At 36.1% G+C, this 23,258-nt stretch overlaps 2 protein-coding genes across 3 annotated transcripts in view; one reads left to right on the forward strand and one right to left on the reverse strand.

The window, feature by feature from the left end:
* The window catches only part of LOC132555878 (rho GTPase-activating protein 1-like), a 23,485-nt gene extending 20,967 nt beyond the window's left edge, over positions 1-2,518 (reverse strand). For both annotated transcript variants that reach the window (XR_009554454.1, XM_060220244.1), the window contains exons 1-2: positions 2,006-2,518; positions 1,280-1,381 (exon numbers count right to left, since the gene is read on the reverse strand). Coding sequence is in view for 1 of the 2 variants with exons in the window: in XM_060220244.1 (XP_060076227.1) it covers positions 1,280-1,381; positions 2,006-2,063 (160 nt within the window). In the remaining variant the exon portion in view is untranslated. The remainder of the gene's footprint in view (positions 1-1,279; positions 1,382-2,005) is intronic.
* LOC132555887 (dual specificity protein kinase TTK-like) lies at positions 2,267-21,716 on the forward strand. The gene is made up of 17 exons (XM_060220269.1): positions 2,267-2,343; positions 4,208-4,362; positions 4,532-4,683; positions 5,552-5,625; positions 8,477-8,583; positions 9,110-9,296; positions 10,820-10,983; positions 11,820-12,483; positions 14,142-14,220; positions 15,730-15,804; positions 16,557-16,711; positions 17,115-17,284; positions 17,873-18,084; positions 18,371-18,547; positions 19,393-19,474; positions 19,784-19,914; positions 21,064-21,716. The coding sequence occupies exons 1-17, from the start codon at positions 2,267-2,269 to the stop codon at positions 21,073-21,075; spliced, it is 2,673 nt and encodes an 890-aa protein (XP_060076252.1). The 3' UTR covers positions 21,076-21,716.
* The last annotated feature ends 1,542 nt before the right edge of the window (positions 21,717-23,258 follow it).

Here is a 23,258-nt window from a genome sequence, read left to right on the forward strand (position 1 = left end):
GGTACCAAGAATTCATCACAGCAATATCTACTGGGTATGTGCATACAGTCAATCAACAACATACAATATATAGGTTCAAATGAGCTAAAACATCAAACAAATCAAATTAAAGCAGTGTTTCAATAGTGTTAATTCATATCATTTGAAAGCTTCCCATACGAATAAATACAGAATATCAGGTATGTGAAATTATAATATTTTACTGAATGTCTTCAATTTTCGCAGGTTTCTATTTCACTTTCAAGCACATGGACACTCTGTAAATACATCAAAACTGTTCATGATGCTAGTTAACATTACTACCATTGTAAGATCATAGATAAATGGAGGATTGTCAGGGCTGGGGCTACTTCATACCTCTGATAACAGGAATAATTTACATCTGCATGCAGTTACATTTGTTAGACATCTTGTTACAGTATTTACTTCAATATCACATATCATATGTAGCTCTTGACAAGCCTCCAAGAAAGTATGAAAACCAGCGAAAATAAAGTCACATTCAGTGGAGGTTTACAATCTATAAGTAAAATTAAATAGAGATCAAACAAGTGAAAATGGACTTACACTCAATTTCTCCTAGAAATCAAACACATACATCACTATAATACATAACTTTAACAAAGAACAAAACACAGCACATGCTTTTACACATGCTAGAAACTATAAAGAGTCAATCCTACATTAAGCTATCAATCATTATTGGTACACAGTTCTTTGTTATACCTTTTATCAAAATGTAATACCCTTAGTGTAGAACTCTTGAGGTAACTGCATTGGTTCAGTTATTGACATTATCTTTACTTTTGTAACTCAAGCACAGTTATGTACATGTAATCACATCATTACAAGATGCACATGCAAATATTTGTCACGGATGAGTCATATCCACCTTCTAATTTATAAATATGTTTTTTATATTAAGATTTCTGAACATCTCCTGTTATTAAATAATGTTTTTTGATAAAAAAAAGACACTACTTCATTGCATTGCCGTTGGTAGGGATCAAATACATGCTTCTGATGGGAGACTGATCGTTTACTGAATGATTAAATGCATTGTAGATCTACCTACTTGACAAGTACTAGAAACAAGTATTCTAAATCCTGCCTTTAGACATTTTTTTAACATTTGATTTGTATAAAAAAGTAACATGATTATATTAATTCACGAGAAAAATATTTAAAACCTGCTGTCATTTGAAGATGCAGTATCGAAGAAACAAATAAATGTTACAAAAAAAAACATTCCATGAATTTACAAAACAGGCTATATTACCATCATCTGCAGCCAGTTCTAAACCACTCTCGTCAAACTCAAATTCAGGCTCCTCTGTACTCTCAAAGAGGTTGCCATCTCCATTTCCATCAGAGGGAAAATCTGAGAAAAAATCCAAGAAATTAAGAAAAGGGGTTCAATAAAAATTGCTATAAATATGACTGCTCCTGAGTCAATGCACAACTTTCATTTTAAGGAGAACAGAAAGGAAGATGAAAGTTGTCAACATCAATAACATTTACAGACTATTTGTCATTATTTGTTTATTCAGGAAGTAAATAGTCTTGTATGTTGATGTCATGTCAAAACATTGAGTAGACACAGATATGAAACATACAGGTATGCAGAGATACAAAATCAACATAGTTTTCAATAGCATATTACTGTTTTAAAGTCAATTGTACAAAGCTATTAATTGCTTTTATCAACTGTTATGAATAATTTACGAACTCCAGATGAAATTTTGCTGATGTCTCAATGATTCACCATCATATTGCCAATGTGTCTGTTTCGTTAGAAAGTATTATCATCACTGAATTTGTACATCAGTGAGCAATACAATTATAATGGGCCACAGCTTTTCACTTTGAGTACATATCATGAACTTATACATACAAGTCTCTACATACCTATAAAACAAGTGCCCTACTACAATAGTTATAGCCGAGTATTTATACAGGACAAATGCTTTGTGTGCTTACTGATGAATGGTAATAAAACGCAAACCTTCATTAATGTACGACTGCGATTCCCCTCCTCCGCTTGCAGACAAATCTGTATCCATTATGTTTGTGAAGTCATCAGTTGTAGAAAGTAAATATTAGGCCTGAGCATGAATTACATGGATTTTACAATTTTGACAAGTCTGTGTGTATATTTGACATAAGAAAATGCAATGTTCTTATTGCTTCATAGTGTATTTGATTTTTTTTTTGTTTCTGTATGAATAAGCAAGCCCACTGACAGTGATATATGGGTATCACGATCATGAAAGTGAATAAGGCTCAGGGCTACTGTTCAGGTTGCTGTGCTGTCACTGAAGAGGCGGCACTCACACATACACGGTAAAATATGCATATGCCCTACGAGTTCAGCAGCAACATTTTCGCGCACTCTGATGTCAAAGTACAAATAACCACCATATAGTATCCGTATGCATAAAAAATAAGTGAAACTTGTCTCCAGTTGAAGTAACACCTTGTACTTCAGCTATAAAATTAGCCTTGACAAGTAGGCAGTAGAAAACATCAACATCCGGTCAATATTTCCGGAAGAGTTGCTGTCCTTTGCTATAACTCCACCAATGGAAGCAGTTGTTTTAAATGTTGTCGTCCAATCATTATAGACATAACATTTCGAAGTGGAAGACCGCGACGTATGATAACAGAAGATGCTACACTGTAAAGGTATGCGAAGAAATTAAGAAAATACCCTTTATTTTATTTCTTTTACATTAAGGTCAGAAATAAAATACAATTTTTTAAAAATCCGGCCTGTAAGCACTCGATCCCATGGTTAGAAGTGTGGAAGTGCAGTTAAAAGTTGTCTGTCGCCTACACATGTCCATGAACAATTATCGTTCTTGTCACTCAGAGTGAAGACAACACGATTTGCACTATTTTCACCATATCTCCGGTCATTCGATAGCTGTCCAGCTAATAAGACCATCTCTTTTTTACATTGGTCATTATAATACATGAGTCAATGATGATTATAGTATGCAATTGTAGAATCTACAACTGTGGCAAACTTCACAAAAAAAGATGTGTACTAAGAAAATATGGTTTGAACAAAATAATTTCAAGCATTATAATACTGTCAAATACTTACTGGTGCATTGAGCATGAGTTGAAATCTTCTGTCACAGAACAGTAAAAGACTGTCACTGAATTTAGAGTGGATACAAACATTCCTCTCCACATACACATCAGTTTAGTGCTTGAAAACTTAACAATCATAAAAAAAATCGTTGACAAAAATCCATTTGGGCATAGGTCACCTCTTCTTTAAGATAGAGATTGTCAGTTTTTCTCTGTTGCAAATTGATGCATGAACTTTCAGGTGCCTGACATGTGGTTAAAAACCCTCATGTACTGAACATTGTTTCCATGAATATATTACAATATCATGTTTTATATTGTTAAAGTATACATTGAATGATTCACTATTTGTGAATTTGTAAAATTTCAAATCAGAAATTGTACAAAATTGCTCCAAAATCCAATGGTCAATATCTAACATATTGTTATATATTTATCTTTTTCTTTGTGTGGTATTTAATCATCTTTCACATACTTTTAGCTAACTGACTGGGGAATCTAGAGATTGTCAGAGCAAATGTCCAATTGTCAGTGATTTATTTCATCAACAATGTCAGTAACTTTGTGTGGTATTTAATCATCTTTCACATACTTTTAGCTAACTGACTGGGGAATCTAGAGATTGTCAGAGCAAATGTCCAATTGTCAGTGATTTATTTCAACAATGTCAGTAACTAGCTAGGTTAGCAAAACAAAAACAAAAAACCCCAGAAAAAATTCAGGAAATGAAAAACAAATGAAAAAATTACCTGAAGTCTTTGACTATTTAATGAATTGACCAACTCAATCAATACACCTCATTTGTTGTGGCTTTGTATTAGCATTCAATTTTTCATCATATAAAAGTACCTCAAAATGATTGTATGATCACATAGCCTGCATGATCTGTCTGTATTAAAAGCTTGGCTGGAAAAATCCCCAAGTAAAGTAAAAGCAATTTCCATCATTCCTCATATACTTATTCATAAAAAAAGTTCCAAAATATGCAAATCAGAAAACTACATTTTGCGTACAACAAAAAAAATTATTATAACATATGATAGATAACCATCTTTATTGGAAATCAGAGTCATATTTGTAATTTTGGCATTGTTAATTTATTATGCAGAACCAATATGACATCACTGGCTGACTTGCGACGCCGATTTGGCCGTTTGGATGGAGAGCCTCAGAATGACACAGGGAGTTTAAGTGTCATTAGAAATGATACAAGTCCAGAGAATAGCAGAAATAAAGGTGACACAGGCACAATTGAAATCACAGGTAAAGTATGATATATGTCTATTACTGGAAAGTATTGAAGGGTTGAAGTCCTATTCTGATAAAAGTTCAACTAAAGTGAAAATTTGTATTTGACAAAGTACAGAGAAATGTATACCAGTAGTTTAATCCATGCAGCAGGTATACATTCTTTAACCATATATAATTGCAGAAAACCAAACATGGCTGAACAAGATCGAGTTCCAGGGTAACCGTGCTGAAGATTGGCTGGAGTACATTCGTTATGTCAGCCAGAATACTGATTTTCCAAATGAGGTCAAGAAGCACAACTACCTTTGTGGCATGTATGAGAGAGCTTTCAAGGTGAATTGATTTGACATAAATGCATATAAGCACCTTAAGGTTTCTGTATGTATTATGCTTTAAATGTTGATGGTAATATAATCTTTTAAAAACAATAGTTATCATGAGATAACAACATTGTATATCAAAAAGTATCACTTAAATCTGCTACTGGTTGCATTAAAAGAATTTACATTCTTAATTTAAAAATAATCAGGGCATCTTTGAATATGATATTTTTAAAGTGATTATAACTTGTATGACAATTCTTTTAAGCCATGAACATTTTGAGGGCAATATTGTAGCTCTTGGAAGACAACATGGCAATTCTACCATATTCCAGCTAGTGATGCAAAATCAAAGTTTATGAAACTCTGGCTGCAGTCACAATCACATACTATTTTATATTTTCATTCTTGATAAACTGTTTTTCAACACAGATTTTACATCAGCCTGTGACTGTTTCGATTGAGAAAGCATAGGATTTAGTAAAAACCTTAAGAAACACTTGATAATTTTACTGTTGATATAAATGATGTTATGTTCTGGTAATTACTCTTCAGTTACCAAAGGTATCAAATTTTTTATATTAGGTAGCTTCAGAATGACACTTTCAATTCTAAATTATCGAAATATAGTTTGTAAATGAATGTAAATAAACTGTCACTTTTACCATATATTAACTTATACTGTATATCATGAAAAATGAATGTTAACAAACTTTGTCACTTTTACCACATAATTACTTATACTGTATATCATGAAACATTCAATCAGGGTTTTATTTTGGCCTTTAATAAAAATATGCAGTTTTGCCCATTGTTAAATTTGCCCTAAATAATACCAAATATTCAACAAGATGATTACACTGACACATTTCAATTTACAGGTTATTGATGTTGTAAGCAATAAGAGGAATGAAGCTTATGCCCAGCTTTTCATGGAATGTGCCAAATTAAAAAGGTAAATTATTCAACACAACAAGCAATATATTTACATTGTTCAAGGTCACATAATAATGCACAACAATGCCTTCATCTTACAGTTCCCATGTTACACCACACAACACAGCTACCATCCTGCAGTTCTCATGTTACACCACACAACACAGCTACCATCCTGCAGTTCTCATGTTACACCACACAACACAGCTACCATCTTACAGTTCTCATGTTACACTACACAACACAGCTACCATCCTACAGTTCTCATGTTACACCACACAAAACAGCTACCATCCTACAGTTCTCATGTTACACCACACAACACAGCTACCATCCTACAGTTCCCATGTTACACCACACAACACAGCTACCATCCTACAGTTCTCATGTTACACCACACAACACAGCTACCATCCTACAGTTCCCATGTTACACCACACAACACAGCTACCATCCTACAGTTCTCATGTTACACCACACAACACAGCTACCATCCTGCAGTTTCCATGTTACACACGACACAGCTACCATCCTGAAGTTTTTGTGTTACACCACACAACACAGCTACCATCCTACAGTTCTCATGTTACACCACACAACACAGCTACCATCCTACAGTTCTCATGTTACACCACACAACACAGCTACCATCCTGCAGTTTCCATGTTACACCACACGACACAGCTACCATCCTGAAGTTTTTGTGTTACACCACACAACACAGCTACCATCTTACAGTTCTCATGTTACACCACACGACACAGCTACCATCCTGAAGTTTTTGTGTTACACCACACAACACAGCTACCATCTTACAGTTCCCATGTTACACCACACAACACAGCTACCATCTTACAGTTCTCATGTTACACCACACAAAACAGCTACCATCCTGCAGTTTCCATGTTACACCACACAAAACAGCTACCATCCTGAAGTTTTTGTGTTACACCACACAACACAGCTACCATCCTGCAGTTTCCATGTTACACCACACAAAACAGAAGTTTTTTGTTACACCACACAAAACAGTTACAGTTCCCATGTTACACCACACAACACAGCTACCATCTTACAGTTCTCATGTTACACCACACAACACAGCTACCATCTTACAGTTCTCATGTTACACTACACAACACAGCTACCATCCTACAGTTCCCATGTTACACCACACAACACAGCTACCATCTTACAGTTCCCATGTTACACCACACAACACAGCTACCATCTTACAGTTCCCATGTTACACCACACAACACAGCTACCATCTTACAGTTCCCATGTTACACCACACAACACAGCTACCATCTTACAGTTCTCATGTTACACCACACAACACAGCTACCATCCTACAGTTCTCATGTTACACCACACAACACAGCTACCATCCTACAGTTCTCATGTTACACCACACAACACAGCTACCATCCTACAGTTCTCATGTTACACCACACAACACAGCTACCATCTTACAGTTCTCATGTTACACCACACAAAACAGCTACAATCCTGAAGTTTTTGTGTTACACCACACAACACAGCTACCATCTTACAGTTCCCATGTTACACCACACAAAACAGCTACCATCCTGAAGTTTTTGTGTTACACCACACAACACAGCTACCATCTTACAGTTCTCATGTTACACCACACAACACAGCTACCATCCTACAGTTCCCATGTTACACCACACAACACAGCTACCATCCTGAAGTTTTTGTGTTACACCACACAACACAGCTACCATCCAGTTTTTGTGTTACACCACAGTTCCCATGTTACACCACACAAAACAGCTACCATCCTGCAGTTTCCATGTTACACCACACGACACAGCTACCATCCTGAAGTTTTTGTGTTACACCACACAACACAGCTACCATCCTGCAGTTTCCATGTTACACCACACGACACAGCTACCATCCTGAAGTTTTTGTGTTACACCACACAACACAGCAACCATCTTACAGTTCCCATGTTACACCACACAAAACAGCTACCATCCTGAAGTTTTTGTGTTACACCACACAACACAGCTACCATCCTGCAGTTTCCATGTTACACCACACGACACAGCTACCATCCTGAAGTTTTTGTGTTACACCACACAACACAGCTACCATCTTACAGTTCTCATGTTACACCACACAAAACAGCTACCATCTTACAGTTCCCATGTTACACCACACAACACAGCTACCATCTTACAGTTCCCATGTTACACCACACAAAACAGCTACCATCCTGCAGTTTCCATGTTACACCACACAACACAGCTACCATCTTACAGTTCCCATGTTACACCACACGACACAGCTACCATCCTGAAGTTTTTGTGTTACACCACACAACACAGCTACCATCCTACAGTTCCCATGTTACACCACACAACACAGCTACCATCTTACAGTTCCCATGTTACACCACACAAAACAGCTACCATCCTGAAGTTTTTGTGTTACACCACACAACACAGCTACCATCTTACAGTTCTTATGTTACACCACACAAAACAGCTACCATCCTGAAGTTTTTGTGTTACACCACACAACACAGCTACCATCCTGCAGTTTTTGTGTTACACCACACAAAACAGCTACCATCCTGCAGTTCCCATGTTACACCACACAACACAGCTACCATCTTACAGTTCCCATGTTACACCACACGACACAGCTACAATCCTACAGTTCCCATGTTACACCACACAACACAGCAACCATCCTACAGTTCCCATGTTACACCACACAACACAGCTACAATCCTGCCCTTTCGTGTTACACCACACAACACAGCTACAATCCTACAGATTTGTAAGATCCACTTAGTTTTGAATTCTAACTGATGTTGTGTTTTACCTTTGTAGTGTGTTCTGCCCAGAAGATGCCATTCAGATGATGAATCAAGCCCGATCCATTGTCCGTAGGTTTGCTATGGTCCATGTGATGGCTGCAGAGTTTGAATATAAACAAGGTAGGAACCAGATTTGGACCAATTATGGTCTGCATTACAAGGAATAAGTTAGTGTTGTAAAACCTCATTAACAGCTGTGTTACATTAATGCCAGTCTGTTCTTGTTCAATCCATATCTTTTGATCTGTCGAAGACAACTTGATGGAACTGGAAACATAAATGTCACCAATAGACAGTGTATAGGACACCTACAGAAATTTGCAGTTACTAAGAACAGAGGTTCTCCTGTCAAAGTTGGCTGAAATCAAATGGCAAATAACCTGATTACATGTCATTGTTTTCAAATCAGAGGTCAAGTTCAATTCTTAGATAATTTATTGGTATGTATTTTGCTAAAAACTTCATGATGCAAAATTGATTAAAAACAGTTGACGGGGGCTTGACTTAAGACTGTCACCATTGAAATATTCTATGTTTTCCTGTAGAATGTCAGTAATATTGAAAATATAGCAATTAGGAAAATCAATTTTAAACAAGAAAAATGCTGTGTTGCTTCACATGTATGTTTTAAATGTTGAAATTTCAGGTGATGTCACCAAAGCCAGGAAAATTTTGGAGAAAGCCTTGTTATTTGGAGCAGAGCCATCTAGCATGGTAGAAGGTGCTCTGGAGCGTTTGAATGAGGGGCATGGCAGTCTACAGGGGGAGCCTGTCCAGTCAAAGCCCAATCAATCAGAATCTCGACCACCTGCACACCCTCCTCCTCGGTCCAAGTATGTCTCTACAACCAACTCCTTCTATATTGTACATCAGTTATTTCAACCATTTAATACCATTTGGTTTTTAAAGGAATATCAATATTCGTTTGTTAGAATTTAGTGTCTCCTTTACATGTAGGATATTTATCAATCCAAAGGCCACAACCCAATATAGCTGAAACTCAAATGTTCACTTCAAACAAAATGCTTTGTAACATTCAGTCACCTTCTTAAGTTTCTTATTATTGTTTGCGAGTAAACATGAAATTATTTAGGTCTAGAACATATTATTACCACAGCTTATGGTTTATTTTGAACACGCATATTAATACTAGCTTCTTTTTAACGTGTTGCATATATATAATGGCAGCCCCCATGCCCAGAAAATTTACGGGTGCACATGCATGAACACATTTGACTGGTAAGACAATTTAAAGGATTGGGAAGGATTATATCTTGTACAATCATAGTACGTGTGTAAGAAATGTACTTATTTTTCCTATCTTGATTTGCCTTTTAAAAAAAATTGTGATATTTCATGTTATACCATTTCCATGTAAAAAAAATTTTCACATAAACACCATTAAAATGATGCTTTTCTTCCTCAATCCAGTAAATTGTCACTTGATCCCGAATGTTTACGTTTAACCCTGTTTGGATCAAGAAAGTGGACCCTATCATAGCTTGTTTCACACTAGACCTAAAATGAACATTTCACTTTCATATAAAAATCTTATCGGATAATGTTTATGGGTTTTTAGTAGTTTTCTAAGTATAACACATTTCCCAATAGATTGCAATCAGCTGTCTCACATCTAGGACAAAAGCCAAGTTGCCGATAGTCTTACATGTTCTCACAGCGGATTCATATTGATTATTTTGATGCAAATCCAGATTAAAGATACTGTTTTCTACTTTAATTGTTTACAAGATTCTTCTCTGAAGCAATTAATTTGAAGTAAAATTTTGTAAAATGTATGAAAACACTTGGTATGAAACGTATGTTGCGAAAATTGTATTGAAAAAAAGAATTATGCATTGAATTATAATTCTGTATTCAAAACTTTATCAAAATACATTTCTGTTTTAAAAACTTCATCATCATCTACTTTCACTATAATCTGATCAAGTGCTTCTTATTTACATTCCTTATGAGAAATTATCACAAATCAGAATGCTTTGATTTAACACTCAGTCTGTTGTTTCACTACGCAATATAACAAAATGCCTGCAAGAGAAAAGACTGAACACTCACATATGGCTATATATCCAAATCACACATTTTTCACGTAATTTAAGTCACTGAGAAGAAACTTTAATGGAAAATTGATGTATTTGTATTTCGTGGAGCAATTTGCTTTTATGATGCATCTTTGATTGGAACCACTTGTTAGCATAGTCCTATTACATTCCACCTACAGGATGTTGGAGCCAACTTAACTTTGAATATGATACAAATACTGTAATATGATTATTGTATAGAAATGCTGTGATTTACTCTAAGTAAGTATCAAAGTATGATTTTTTATGTGTATCAGGGAACCTGCTCGGATCAGGAAGATTAACCTGCCGTTTAGAGAAGTGGAAGTAGATTTGGATGGGGACAAAGAAAACAACACTGGCCTTCCTCATGACCATCGCACTCAGGACACAAACACTGTCCTTCCACACGACCACAGATCCCAGGATACTCACACCAACTGTAAGATCTTACCTCCTAGAGATCCTAAATAATAATTGTTAAAATCAAGACACTGAGATAATCTAGAGTTTATAAGAAGCTCCTGTCCTTTCTCTAACCATGTAAACTAACAACGTCAATCTGGTGACAGTTTCCTTGTGTAAGGGATGAAGTTGTGTCAATATCCCATTACTTGTTTCTGCCTATAAATGTCATGTATAAAGGTCATGTGGATTTTTTTTTTCTTATCCTGTACCATCTGATGACTTTTGTCCAACAAAAGAGATGGAACAGGATTAATGTGCAACTTTTCTGTCAATGTTTACATCAACATTTGGAGGCTATGTTTTACTTTTGTGCAGTAGTCAGCAATATTGGTATAAAGTGGAACATATGATGTACAGCTCAAATTAGGACAAAAATTGAGAATGGAAATGTTGGTAGATTTTGAGAATTGACAATGATTCTCCCACTAGAGGTGTTTGATGTGTTCCACTAATTTGTATGTTTTAGACTTTAGTGGGTTAGAGTTAGGATTTAAGAATCCATGTATCTGTATTTTCAGTTCAGCAGTTCCAAAACTGTTTAGTACAACACAACAGGAATGATTAGATTTATATCAAATTAATAATTTCCAGTATTACACCCATGAAAGTATAATGAATGATTTTCACTGTTTTTCTTTTTTTTTCTACTCAAATTTCCATGAAATTGCCAACTCATCAAAGAAACTAAGATCTAATGTCTAAAGGTAACAAATACCATGGTTAGATATCCGATACAGCAGACTAACAAGACCAGAGTAATGATTTCAGATCACATGGAAAATCTGTAATGTGTTCTTTATTTTCTTACAGATGCTCTTGGCTCAATATCAATGACCCACTCCTCTGGCTACTGCTCAATGATGGATGTCAGTATTCCCACAGAAACCAAAATGTCTCCCCCTCAGTCAGAGATTTACAAGACTCCCAACCCTTGTGAGGAACAACCGAAACACAAGTCCCCTATAAAGCCTATGCAGACAGAAGATGTTCCAATCCCAGAGGCTGTGTCAGTCCGTCGACCACTGCAAGTGTTGAAGGGTCCTTCAAAGCCCATGGACTGGCAGTCAGCTTCCATACCAAAGATGAATCTGGCACAGATGTGTTGTGATCAAGACAATTCTAATTCTAGCCAACCACCTGAACCTCAGGAAAAACATAATAACTTTCCAAAGTCATTTTCTTCATCAAATGTTTCTGTGTCAACGGAACACAGTCGTGTTCCAATTACTAAGTCAAAATCAGTGTCATCAAGTCAGCTTCCTGGGAGGGAACCCCACCTGAAATCTACAGTGAAGGAACCTCCCCATAGCTCTGGAGTGGAAGAACCCAAAAATAATGTGATGGCTAGACTGGAAGAACATCCACAGCAGAGATCACCACGATCCCATGCTGATAGCAGAGTTCCCCCGTTGCCCTCAGTTCCCCCTAAAGGAATGGCCATGATGGGACCAACACCAGTCAAACAAAACACAAGGTTTGCTGAACACCTTGGTTTCTTGTGTTTTGACAGATTTGGTCCTTCATCTGATTGGTTAGAAAGAAATAATCAATACACTAAAATGGAAGTCGATAAAATTATTAGATTTTCAGCATTCTTACAGCTTTATGTATGGAAGTCAATGGCCATAACTATATAGATATGTACCTGTATATGCATACAATTAAAATTGTTTGATATCATACTTAAAAAAGTTATTGCTATGCTCTGTGACACAGAATAAGCGAATGAACTGGTCACATATTTCTGGTTTTTTAGGAGTTCATCATATACACTTGGCTATAGTTAAAGACCACACATGGTATTATCTTACATTTTACTTGATTTTGTTCGCTGTATTTAAGAAAAATATTAAATGATGACTCAACAGGATATGTAGGATTGTTTATAGGCATCTATCGAAATTATACACAGTCAATAGGAAAAGAAATTCACAGACTCAGAATAGCTGTATCAAAAGGGCATTCCCAATGTCTCATATTAGCATTCCCAATGAACAGGTTTGGTTCTGATGTGCATTAACCAAGAAATAATGTTACGGCTGGCATTAAAATGTGCAGCTACTTGCGTGTATGTCACACCACTTTGAACCGTTCCAGAAGCTTCTTTCAGCAATAGGTCAATTTTCACTGTGACAGTATGAGTATGATTTACAAGTGATTCACGTGCAAACAATGCTTCAGGTGGAAAAGAAAACTTGTGTTTTATAAGATTACAAGGGTACCCCAGTTTGACCTGGGTTATAATGAAGTTGGCTGTATGGCATGGTGACCTGTGACACCAAATACAAAAGCAGACACTGCAAGGAGTATAAGGTTTATTTCTGCATACGGAAAAAAATAAGTTTTGATTAAAATTTGCATACTGAAATTGATAGTCCTTAACTTATTGCTAAGTGTATATCTGTTTCCTTTCAGTGTTTAAAGATTGATTCAGCCAATACTTACTGTTACAAAATTAATGAACTCTACTGAAATCAGGGTGTTTCCAACAATAGATAGTTGGTCAAAGGGATGTTCTAGTTCTGATTAGCTATTATATGTTTATTTTTAAGTATGTGTAGTTTCTTTAGTCAGTTACCAGATGCTTACTCACCCATGGTCAGCAATCATTGTTGATATACAGCTAATGTAGGTTCATTATCTGTATTACTACTGCAGAGGGTCAGACTAAGAAAAAGTCAGATGAATCATACATAATCAGTGAAGAAATATTCAGCTTTTTGTTCTGTTACTTGTGCAATATGTTTGTTCCATCACATCTAATATTTAGGTAAACATATTCTGCCTCATCTGAACTCTACCCTGTTACACAAATTATAGCATATAAAGAAGTCATGTCATAAGTATATGTTACTAATCAAACGTTTTGTCTTGTTGATATTTTGTATTTACATATCTTGGTTTATATATACTATACCAACATCAAAACGGGATAAATACAAAACAAACCTGGATTGTAGATGAAGATCATAACACATCACTGCTTACTTGTGTTGATCACTGTGAACAAAAACAAATGTTTCTGTTTTGGCGTTTTACCCTCATTCTGTTGTAAATATTACTTATGATCTTACTAAGTATGTTATATGGTATGACATGATAATGTTACTTCAATAAACGTCTTTATTACAGGCAGCTAACAAATCACCAGATGGTAACTCCTTGTATGAAGGGCATCCCACCTCCTGCTGTACCTAGCACACCTAGTCTGGTAAGTGTACCCAGTACACCTAGTCTGGTAAGTGGTAAGTGTACCCAGTACACCTAGTCTGGTACCTGTACCCAGTACACCTAGTCTGGTAAGTGTACCCAGTACACCTAGTCTGGTAAGTGTACACTGTACACATAGTCTGGAAAGTGTACCCAGTACACCTAGTCTGGTAAGTGTACACAGTACACCTAGTCTGGTACCTGTACCCAGTACACCTAGTCTGGTAAGTGTACCCAGTACACCTAGTCTGGTACCTGTACCCAGTACACCTAGTCTGGAAATTATGGTAAATAAATGTACTCCTTCAGTCTGGTAGCATACCCACCTACCCTAGTCTGGTTGGTGTACCCAGTACACATCTGATAAGGTAATAACAATATTTAAAGATATATATCTCTACTATGGTGTCCATATGTCAGATAAACAGTACTGACACTGTTCTGATCAGATCCTGTGTAGGCATGTGTGTGCTCATATGTAACACAAGCATTGATATTTCCTGCTTTTTTAAGAAAGTGGTCAGTATATGTCTTCCAACCTGAGTTCCACATCCAACATAATGCGTCAGTAATTTCACTTAGATTGGCCAACTGGTTTCAGTGCGTTAACTTGCTAAATGGTGAATTTCAAGAGAATTTGATTTACAGATACATTGTACCATTGTTTAGCCAGTACACCTGTCTGGTAAGTGTACTGTAGTACAGAGTCTGGTACCTGTACCCAATACACCTAGTCTGGTAAGTGTACCCAGTACACCTAGTCTTGTAAGTGTACACAGTACACCTAGTTTGGTAAGGGTACACATAGTCTGGTAAGTGTACCCAGTACACCTAGTCTGTTGAGTGTATCCAGTACACCTAGTCTGGTAAGTGTACACAGTACACCTAGTCTGGTACCTGTACCCAATACACCTAGTCTGGTAAGTGTACCCAGCACACCTAGTCTGTTGAGTGTACCCAGTACACCTAGTCTGGTGAGTGTACCCAGTACACCTAGTCTGGTAAGTGTGCATGGTACACCTAGTCTGGTAAGGGTACACCTAGTCTGGTAAGTGTACACAGTACACCTAGTCTGTTGAGTGTATCCAGTACCCCTAGTCTGGTAAGTGTACACAGTACACCTAGTTTGGTACTTGTACCCAGTACATCTAGTCTGGTAAGTGTATACAGTACACCTAGTCTGGTACCTGTACCTAGTACACCCAGTCTGGTACCTGTACCCAGCTTAACTAGACTGAAATTATGGTAAATAATTGTGCCCAGCTCCTTCAGTCTGGTTAGTTTACCCAGCTCCTCCTGTCTGGTTAGTATAAACAGCTCATTTAGTCTGATTAATATACCCAGTTCCTTTAGGCTAGTTGGTGTTTGTACACATCTGCTAAATGGTGAATTTCAAGAGAATTTGATTTACAGATACATTGTACCATTGTTTAGCCAGACTTAGCTGCCTTATGAATTAACTGTTGTAAGAACGGTATACAGATTCCACACATTACTTATTTATCTACAGATGATGAAGGACATTACAGTGAATGGTAAACAGTACTGGGTCCTGAAGTTGGTCGGACGAGGAGGTTCAAGCAAGGCAAGTATTATTGGAGGATCTGTTATCATGTATTATATGGAAGTCTTAAGGGTTCATTTGGAAGGTCTCCTGACCCTAGGTCATGGTGACTATTGTGATCATTCTTCATCTGCTTTGGTCCATCAACTTTTTCTGGTGAACATGATAATTTGAGTAAATATGAATAGATTTTGATAAATATATATATATTGAGGATTATATCAATAAAATCTTAAATGTGTTTGACCATGGAATCATGTTGATTGCAACTTATAGGTTATAGTCCTTTGCAGTTTAGTTTGCTTGAGATTAGATGAGCAAACATTTAGGCCCATTTCTAGTTCAGGTGTAAAATTCAGTTATATTCTTAACCAAGCTTCTAATTATTGTGAAGGAATTTGGATGTCAAAATTTGGAAGGATGTATTTATATAAAAATTAGTGTACCATCATCTTTATTGATCAGCCCAAACATCTGTAAGCCATGTCTTATATATCCAAGTGCTTACATAAGAGCCTCCTCACCAGTTGTTTTATCAAACTTGCTATGCTGGTGTGGTTTTGGGTTTGAATTCTGCAACTTCTTGTTCGACTCAAAATATTATGCGCTTCAGGAAATGAAAAGTACCTGATTTCTGATTTGTTCATGCACTAGATTGCCACTTTAAAAGAATATTTTTCATTAGTTTCAGTCTTTGATATTTGTTATGGTTATTTATTTAAAATGTAAACACAAGTAATGTTATTTTACATGATTTTCCCTGGTTACTACAGGTATACAAGGTTCTAGACAGTAACCTTGAAAACCGTGCGATCAAGGTGGTTGATCTAGCAGATGCTAACGAGCAGATTCTTGAAGGTTACAGGAATGAAATACACTTACTAGAACGTCTTCAGTACTGTTCCAAGGTCATTAAGATGTATGACTAGTAAGTACAGGTTGTTACGATGAATACTTTTATACTAATGTTTTTATGACCCAGATCAAAAGTTTGGGGGCAAAATGTTTTTGTACTGTCTATTTGTTTGTTTGTTTGTTGCCAACTTTAACCATGTGACCTTGAATGTGACCTTTGACCTACATTTGAAAAAAAATTTCATTGGCCATAACTGTTGAACTAAAACTATCAAATTACTACCACAGTGAAGACATTAGTGCATGCAATTGGCACATGCCTTATAATTAAATAAAGGTCATTAAAACTTATACATTGTTTATACTTCTAAGATTATTGAACAAAGTCATATATAATCAGCAACTAAAGCCCATTAAAAGTTACATTTTGTCTTAATTGTCAATGATAAGGCTATGAGATAATTTGTTTCCACCAGTGAATATGATGAAGACAACAGCAAGCTATACATTGTAATGGAACACGGGACTGTGGACTTTGCCATCTTCATAAAAAATAGACTGAAAGAGGAAGGACTCCTGTCACCAAATACCATCAAATTTTATTGGGAGGACATGCTGCAAGCTGTGGGAGCTCTCCATAAACAGGGTAAGGTCATTAAGTAACAGGAAAACAACAGTGTTGTTTAAACAAGATCTTTACAAACAGGGTAAGATCTCTGTATAAACAGACTCTCTACAAACAGGCTCTCCACAAACGTAAGATCTCTGTTAAAACAGGCTCTCTACAAACAGGCTCTCCACAAACAGGGTAAGATCTCTGTTAAAACAGGCTCTCTACAAACAGGCTCACCACAAACAGGGTAAGATCTCTGTTTAAACAAAAACTCACAAAACAGGGTAAAGTCAGTAAGAGACAAGAAACAAATAATATACCTGGTCAGATTGATAAGAGACAGGAATCTAGCAGCCCTCAAAAAATGGACGATCTGTTACTGACTGTATCTCTACCCAAACAATCTTATAGGATAGGATCTGGGGACTTTATTAAGATTAATCATCTCATTTCAAACAGAAGCCACCCAGTTGAATTCCTCTTTTAACTTTAAGTCATGCTCACTCTTTACAAATGTAAGGATTTTAACTGATTTGACATGTTGTTCATAGGGTTTCAATGTTGTATATGAAAAGGATCTTTAGGGGAAACACGTTAAATGCTTCATTTGTATTTCTGCAGGCATCATTCATTCCGATTTGAAGCCATCCAACTTTCTTGTGATTGATGGTACACTGCGCCTGATTGACTTTGGAATTGCCAAGTCAATCCAGTGTGACAAGACAAGTGTGATGGTGGATACACAGGTCGGCACTCTCAACTACATGTCGCCAGAGAGTATCGTGGACTCCTGTGGAGGCGAAGGTGGAGGTCGTTCTAAACCCACCTACAAAGTATGTACAAAGCAGTAAGGATTTGGTCTTAATCTTGCCAGTGTAAATAACTGGAACCTACAAAAATAAAAACCAACATTTTAGATCACAGTAGTCATATGCTGAAAAAAAGGCCAATGGCAAATGATCTAGGTAAACCTCATTTAAAATCTGTATAGTAATCAATGATATTTAGCAAAGTGTTAGTTATTTTCTGTGACCTTTTCCTACTTGTATTTACATGGGGTAAAAGTCACATATGAATTATAGGTTAGATGCACTGGCCAGTTTCTTGTTTATTTTGTAGCTTGGTGTGAAAAGTGACATATGGAGCCTTGGTTGTATCCTGTACTATATGGTGTATGGCCACACCCCCTTCCAGAAAATAACAAATACATTCGTGAAACTCAAGGCTATCATCAATCCAGACTACCCAATAGAATTTAAGGACATTTCTGACAAAAATTTACTGGACACAATACAGGTAACCTTTAGTGCTATACCATTCAGTGTATAACATGTATAATTTGGTATGGTGAGCCTATGGTACATGAGAGATGAATTGATTTTAGATTATGTTATTGGGATGTGACATCTGTTTCAAATTAGAGGTAATGTTATTTAAATACAGGTTAGCCTCTCTCAAACTAAAAGTTAGTCTTATGATAAGTAAGGCGAGATTTTATTATAAAATTATTAACATATGATAAGAATGGAAACAAAACTGAAGGGCATAGGTTTTCTGTCAGAAATATTGTTTAAAGTGCCCTATGTCTGTCCGTCTGTAAACAATTTTTATAGCTTTTTCTTGAGAAGTACTGGATGGATCTTTCTCAAATTTCCCCCCTTGGTCCCTAGTTATGCCCATTTGATTTTTGGACTGATCAGAAAAAATAGAATGGTGACCATCTTGGATTTGGCAGTTAAAGATTATTATTGCTATATCTGCAAAGTTCAAATTTCTTATTAAGAGCAAAAACAGAGAAGAGAACGGAAAAGATCCAACATTCAAAGAACAAATAAAGATTAAACAATAGTGGGAGCCAAGATCCCTCTGGGATCTCTAGTTGTATATTACTAGTCTTACAGCAACTAAATTTAGTGGTATATAGTTTGATTATGTAGATTATAGAAATAGCATCAGTTCCATTATTGTTCTGACTTTAAGTGAAATCCCAGTCATTAAGGAAGGGAGGTGTGTTGTATAAGTACATGTTTTTCTGGTTATTCTGGTTCTGGTTCTTCAAATAATTTCTCGTCCAGGCCATAACATCTAAAGCATTAAAGACATATATGTTACATACCTGTTGTGATGCTTTTGGTTTGCAGAAATGTCTGCTTCGGGAACCAAGAGAACGTGCCAGTATAGAGGACTTGTTAGCACACCCTTACATCACAAACCTGGAGAGAGGTGTGTATTGTGTAGCTTTCAAGGAATTTTATTCCTGCTTTAGCCTATGATAGGATTTTTATCTTTTAATTATTTTGATACATGAAAATTTATCAATGATCTCAGGGCAATCCATGAGAGTCTCCAAGGCATTGATCAGATGACCTTGTGTAATTCATATCAAAACATTGAAACTACATGGTGTATAAATTTAGCTGCAATTAGGGATAAGGAATGTTCAAGGATAATGTTATCTCTGAAATAAGCAGAGATATGTTACTTTGTGAAAAACAAAATGTCTCTACTTTAAGGTATTATTTGTGTTTGTAGTGGACCAGGAAGCTGTACCCAAACTAGACTGTAAAGATGATCATCTAGAGCGCCTTGTTAAACAGCTCTCCACAAAGTTTGCCTCATCACCCTCCGGCATTCGTTCCATGGTACAGAGTGCTATGATGAAGGTACATAATCTGAGGAAATGCAATATTCTGCTAAACTGATAAAGGGTTAGGATTACCTGTAGCAATTGTGTTTCACTTGTCATAGCCCAGTGTGCAAAGTGCACCTGAATAAACTTTTTTTACATTTCGAATTCCCATTTATTACTAAGTTGATTTTAACAAAAATTGGTTAAAGAATCTTTGGAGAAAGGGAATTTAAGTTTGGGGCCGTGCTTCTTGATTGGATGAGGTTATGGATACTCTGAAAGTAAACTTAGAGGCCTGTGTCTGTTTCTCAAGGGTCTATTCATCTGGAAGAACAAAACTTAATTTTCTCCCTTGAGGTAGTGCAGACAGGGTATGGGGAGAGGAGGTTTGGGGGGGGGGGGGGGGGGTCTTAATTGCAAGCAACTTCGCTGTACCTGGAAGACACAACGGGAAGATGCTTATTTACAGTAAAGTACCATGGAAACAAAGTCAGAAATCCAAATACAAGCTTTTCTGGCAACAACTTTAAGACTGTTAATCTGATCCCTACACATGTTAAATGTCAACATTGAAAGACACAGAGAATCTACATCAAAATATTACCTTACCATAACTTTTGATTACTTCATTATCCCGATGTGATGTGAACAGACACCACATCATTGTCAATCAGAAAAATGAATGTCACATATTGGTTTTGATGCCCTATTGGGGCAGTTGTGATGTCAAAACTTCATTGTTCACAGTTCCAACAACATTATAATATCAAAACATCTTAGTTCCAATGGAGTTGTGATGTCAAAACATCATGGTTCACAGAGCTCAAAAGAGATAAATGGAATTGGAAAGTCAAAATGCCATGGTCTGCAGAGTTACAATGACATTGTGATGCCTTGAAAGAGAAAGCTTGTGAGAATGTAAATTTCAAATCAGTTTGATGAAATGTTGTATTTAAAAGTATTTGGGATGGGTCATGGTAATTAGAAGATTTGCATTATCTCGCATCTTTTTCTTAGGTGAGGTATCTTCCATTTTAGCTTGCTAGATATTATTTAAAGGTTTGTTAGTCTTCCCTGAAATTGAAATGAACAAATGATCCTGTATGCATGCACAAACAAACTTATAATGAATGGACATATAATTTTTTATATAATGATACAAAAACATTATTGTGTGTTCCAGGACTCGACGTGAAGTAAACTGCATTTGTGAGATGATTCCTTTGATGTTCAGCATTCATGACTTAAATTCTGCCAACACAGAAGACTGAAGAGGATTAATTGTGATATTTTGTTTCGTGGATTTGATGTAGATGATGTAAATCATGATGTTATGTTAGTAATTGTCATCCAACAAAAATTCTCCATGTTTATATTTGTTTAGACCACTTGTGTTCAATATATGTACATTGTACTTACTTCATTAGATATATAAGCGGATTTATGGGAAGTCAATTGTTACTGATAATATTTTCCCAATTTCAGTCAATCAAAGAACAAACTGCTGCTTTCAAGCAATGGCAGATAAGGCCCTGTAAATTTCCCTATGTTTGATAACAATCTTGTCATTACAACTCATATTAACACTTAAATGGTTTTTTTTTACACATCAGTGACAATTGCCTAGATGATCAGAAATCAAGCGCTTTAGCAAGAGGCTGGCATTGTGATGAATGCTTTATTATATATTTTTAATTTAGGTTCCACTGAACTGAAACATTTTTAGTGTGCAATTCAAGACATTGCAAGAAGCCTGGTAAATTTATTGTTTTGAGTTGACGTATTTAATTGGTAAACATTTTTTATATCATGTATATTCCAATCTACTGAGTGTGTAGTACCATGGCAAGGAAAATAAAAAAAGCCACAGGTAGCATTGCTATTGTTTAAATCTGTAATGTATATATTTATATGTGCTTTCATAAAATAAGTCAAAATCAGTGTTTTTTTCTGCAAGGTTACAAGTGACTGCTAGGTAGCATTTAATTAACTACCTAACTTTCATGGGGTTATTGCAGAATATATATATAATCCTTCGGGATTGGTTTTCTAATGCACTACCAACATGGTGCCAATATGTTTTATACTATATCCCAACAGAAAGTTCACACCCTCACACCTTCCTCTCTAACTCCTTCCTTTCTCTTTCTTCTCTTCTCTGTCTCTCCTCATCCTCTCTCACTCTTTCTGTCACACATCAAGTTTTGTATAAATTTTATGTGTTGTAATATCAGAACAATTTTACTATGGTTTGAATTATATGTGCAGCTTGCCATGCTATTTTATCTCGCAGATTTTTACCTCCAAAGTAATCATTCAGATAAGCTATATATATATTATAAAACATTGGACTCATTTGTACAGTAAAACAATGAAGGAACTCGCTTGAATGTATGCTTATTCAAACCAAATACATTTTATTTCAATGCCATGAAAGTGGATTGTTGTCATTCTTCGGCTTCTAGTTATGTCTCATTGATCACAAAACTTGTAAGAAGATGTAGGGCTAGTTGGAGTAACATGTGCAAGCCATTTCATTAGCATTGATGAGCTTTATAACATGCTTCTGTTTGATGGACACTGAGATTTAAATGCCATATTATTAGGTCATCCAAGATGAAGTCTCAAGCGACCAATTGCAGTTGTCTTGCGTCTGCAGTCGTCCTTCCATAAACAATTGACGTTTCTACTTCTTCTGAAAGACCCCTCATTCAGTTTCAATAAGGTATTAACAGAAACCATCCATGGACAAAGGTGAAACAAACCTGTGAATTATATGGTCCCCAATCCAAAGAGACAGGACCAAAAAGGGTCCAGTTGACTAAAAATTTCTCTCAAGAAAATTTTTCTCAAGACCCATATACATTTCAACACTCTTCATAGATGGAACACCTTTCAGGTGCTTTACCAAAATTATGAATGTTTTGACCCCCAAGTTTTGTATTTCCCTCTTTGAGAGGGGTAACCTCGGCTATAGTTTATTTAGGAAAATTACATTTTTAGACATTGTGTAATTTCCATTGGAAATAGTTCAGACTTTGTTAAAACTACTGTTTGTATAAGTATGGCATGGCAGTTTATTTGTACGCTCATAATTGACCCTGGCTGACCCCCATTGGCCCCACTGGCCTGATGGTTGGGGCAAAAGTGGGTCAACCTGATCAAAATGTTAATCATTTGTATAACATTTACAAAGTAGTTTGTTATCTTACTTTGTTCAATAAGGTGTTTGTTTTGACATGTCACAACATTTTTTTTTATGATAAAATTTAGGTGTGACATAAGCAGTTATGAATTTTGCAATATGAGGCACAAACTATATATTAAAAAGAAATTAATAAAATTCTATATGAAAGATGATGCATCGTTGTGCTTTTT

The sequence above is a fragment of the Ylistrum balloti genome, unplaced genomic scaffold (genome assembly GCF_031769215.1).
Source record: "Ylistrum balloti isolate Yb309-2 unplaced genomic scaffold, AGI_CSIRO_Ybal_v1 Utg370522, whole genome shotgun sequence".
Classification (NCBI taxonomy): domain Eukaryota; kingdom Metazoa; phylum Mollusca; class Bivalvia; order Pectinida; family Pectinidae; genus Ylistrum; species Ylistrum balloti.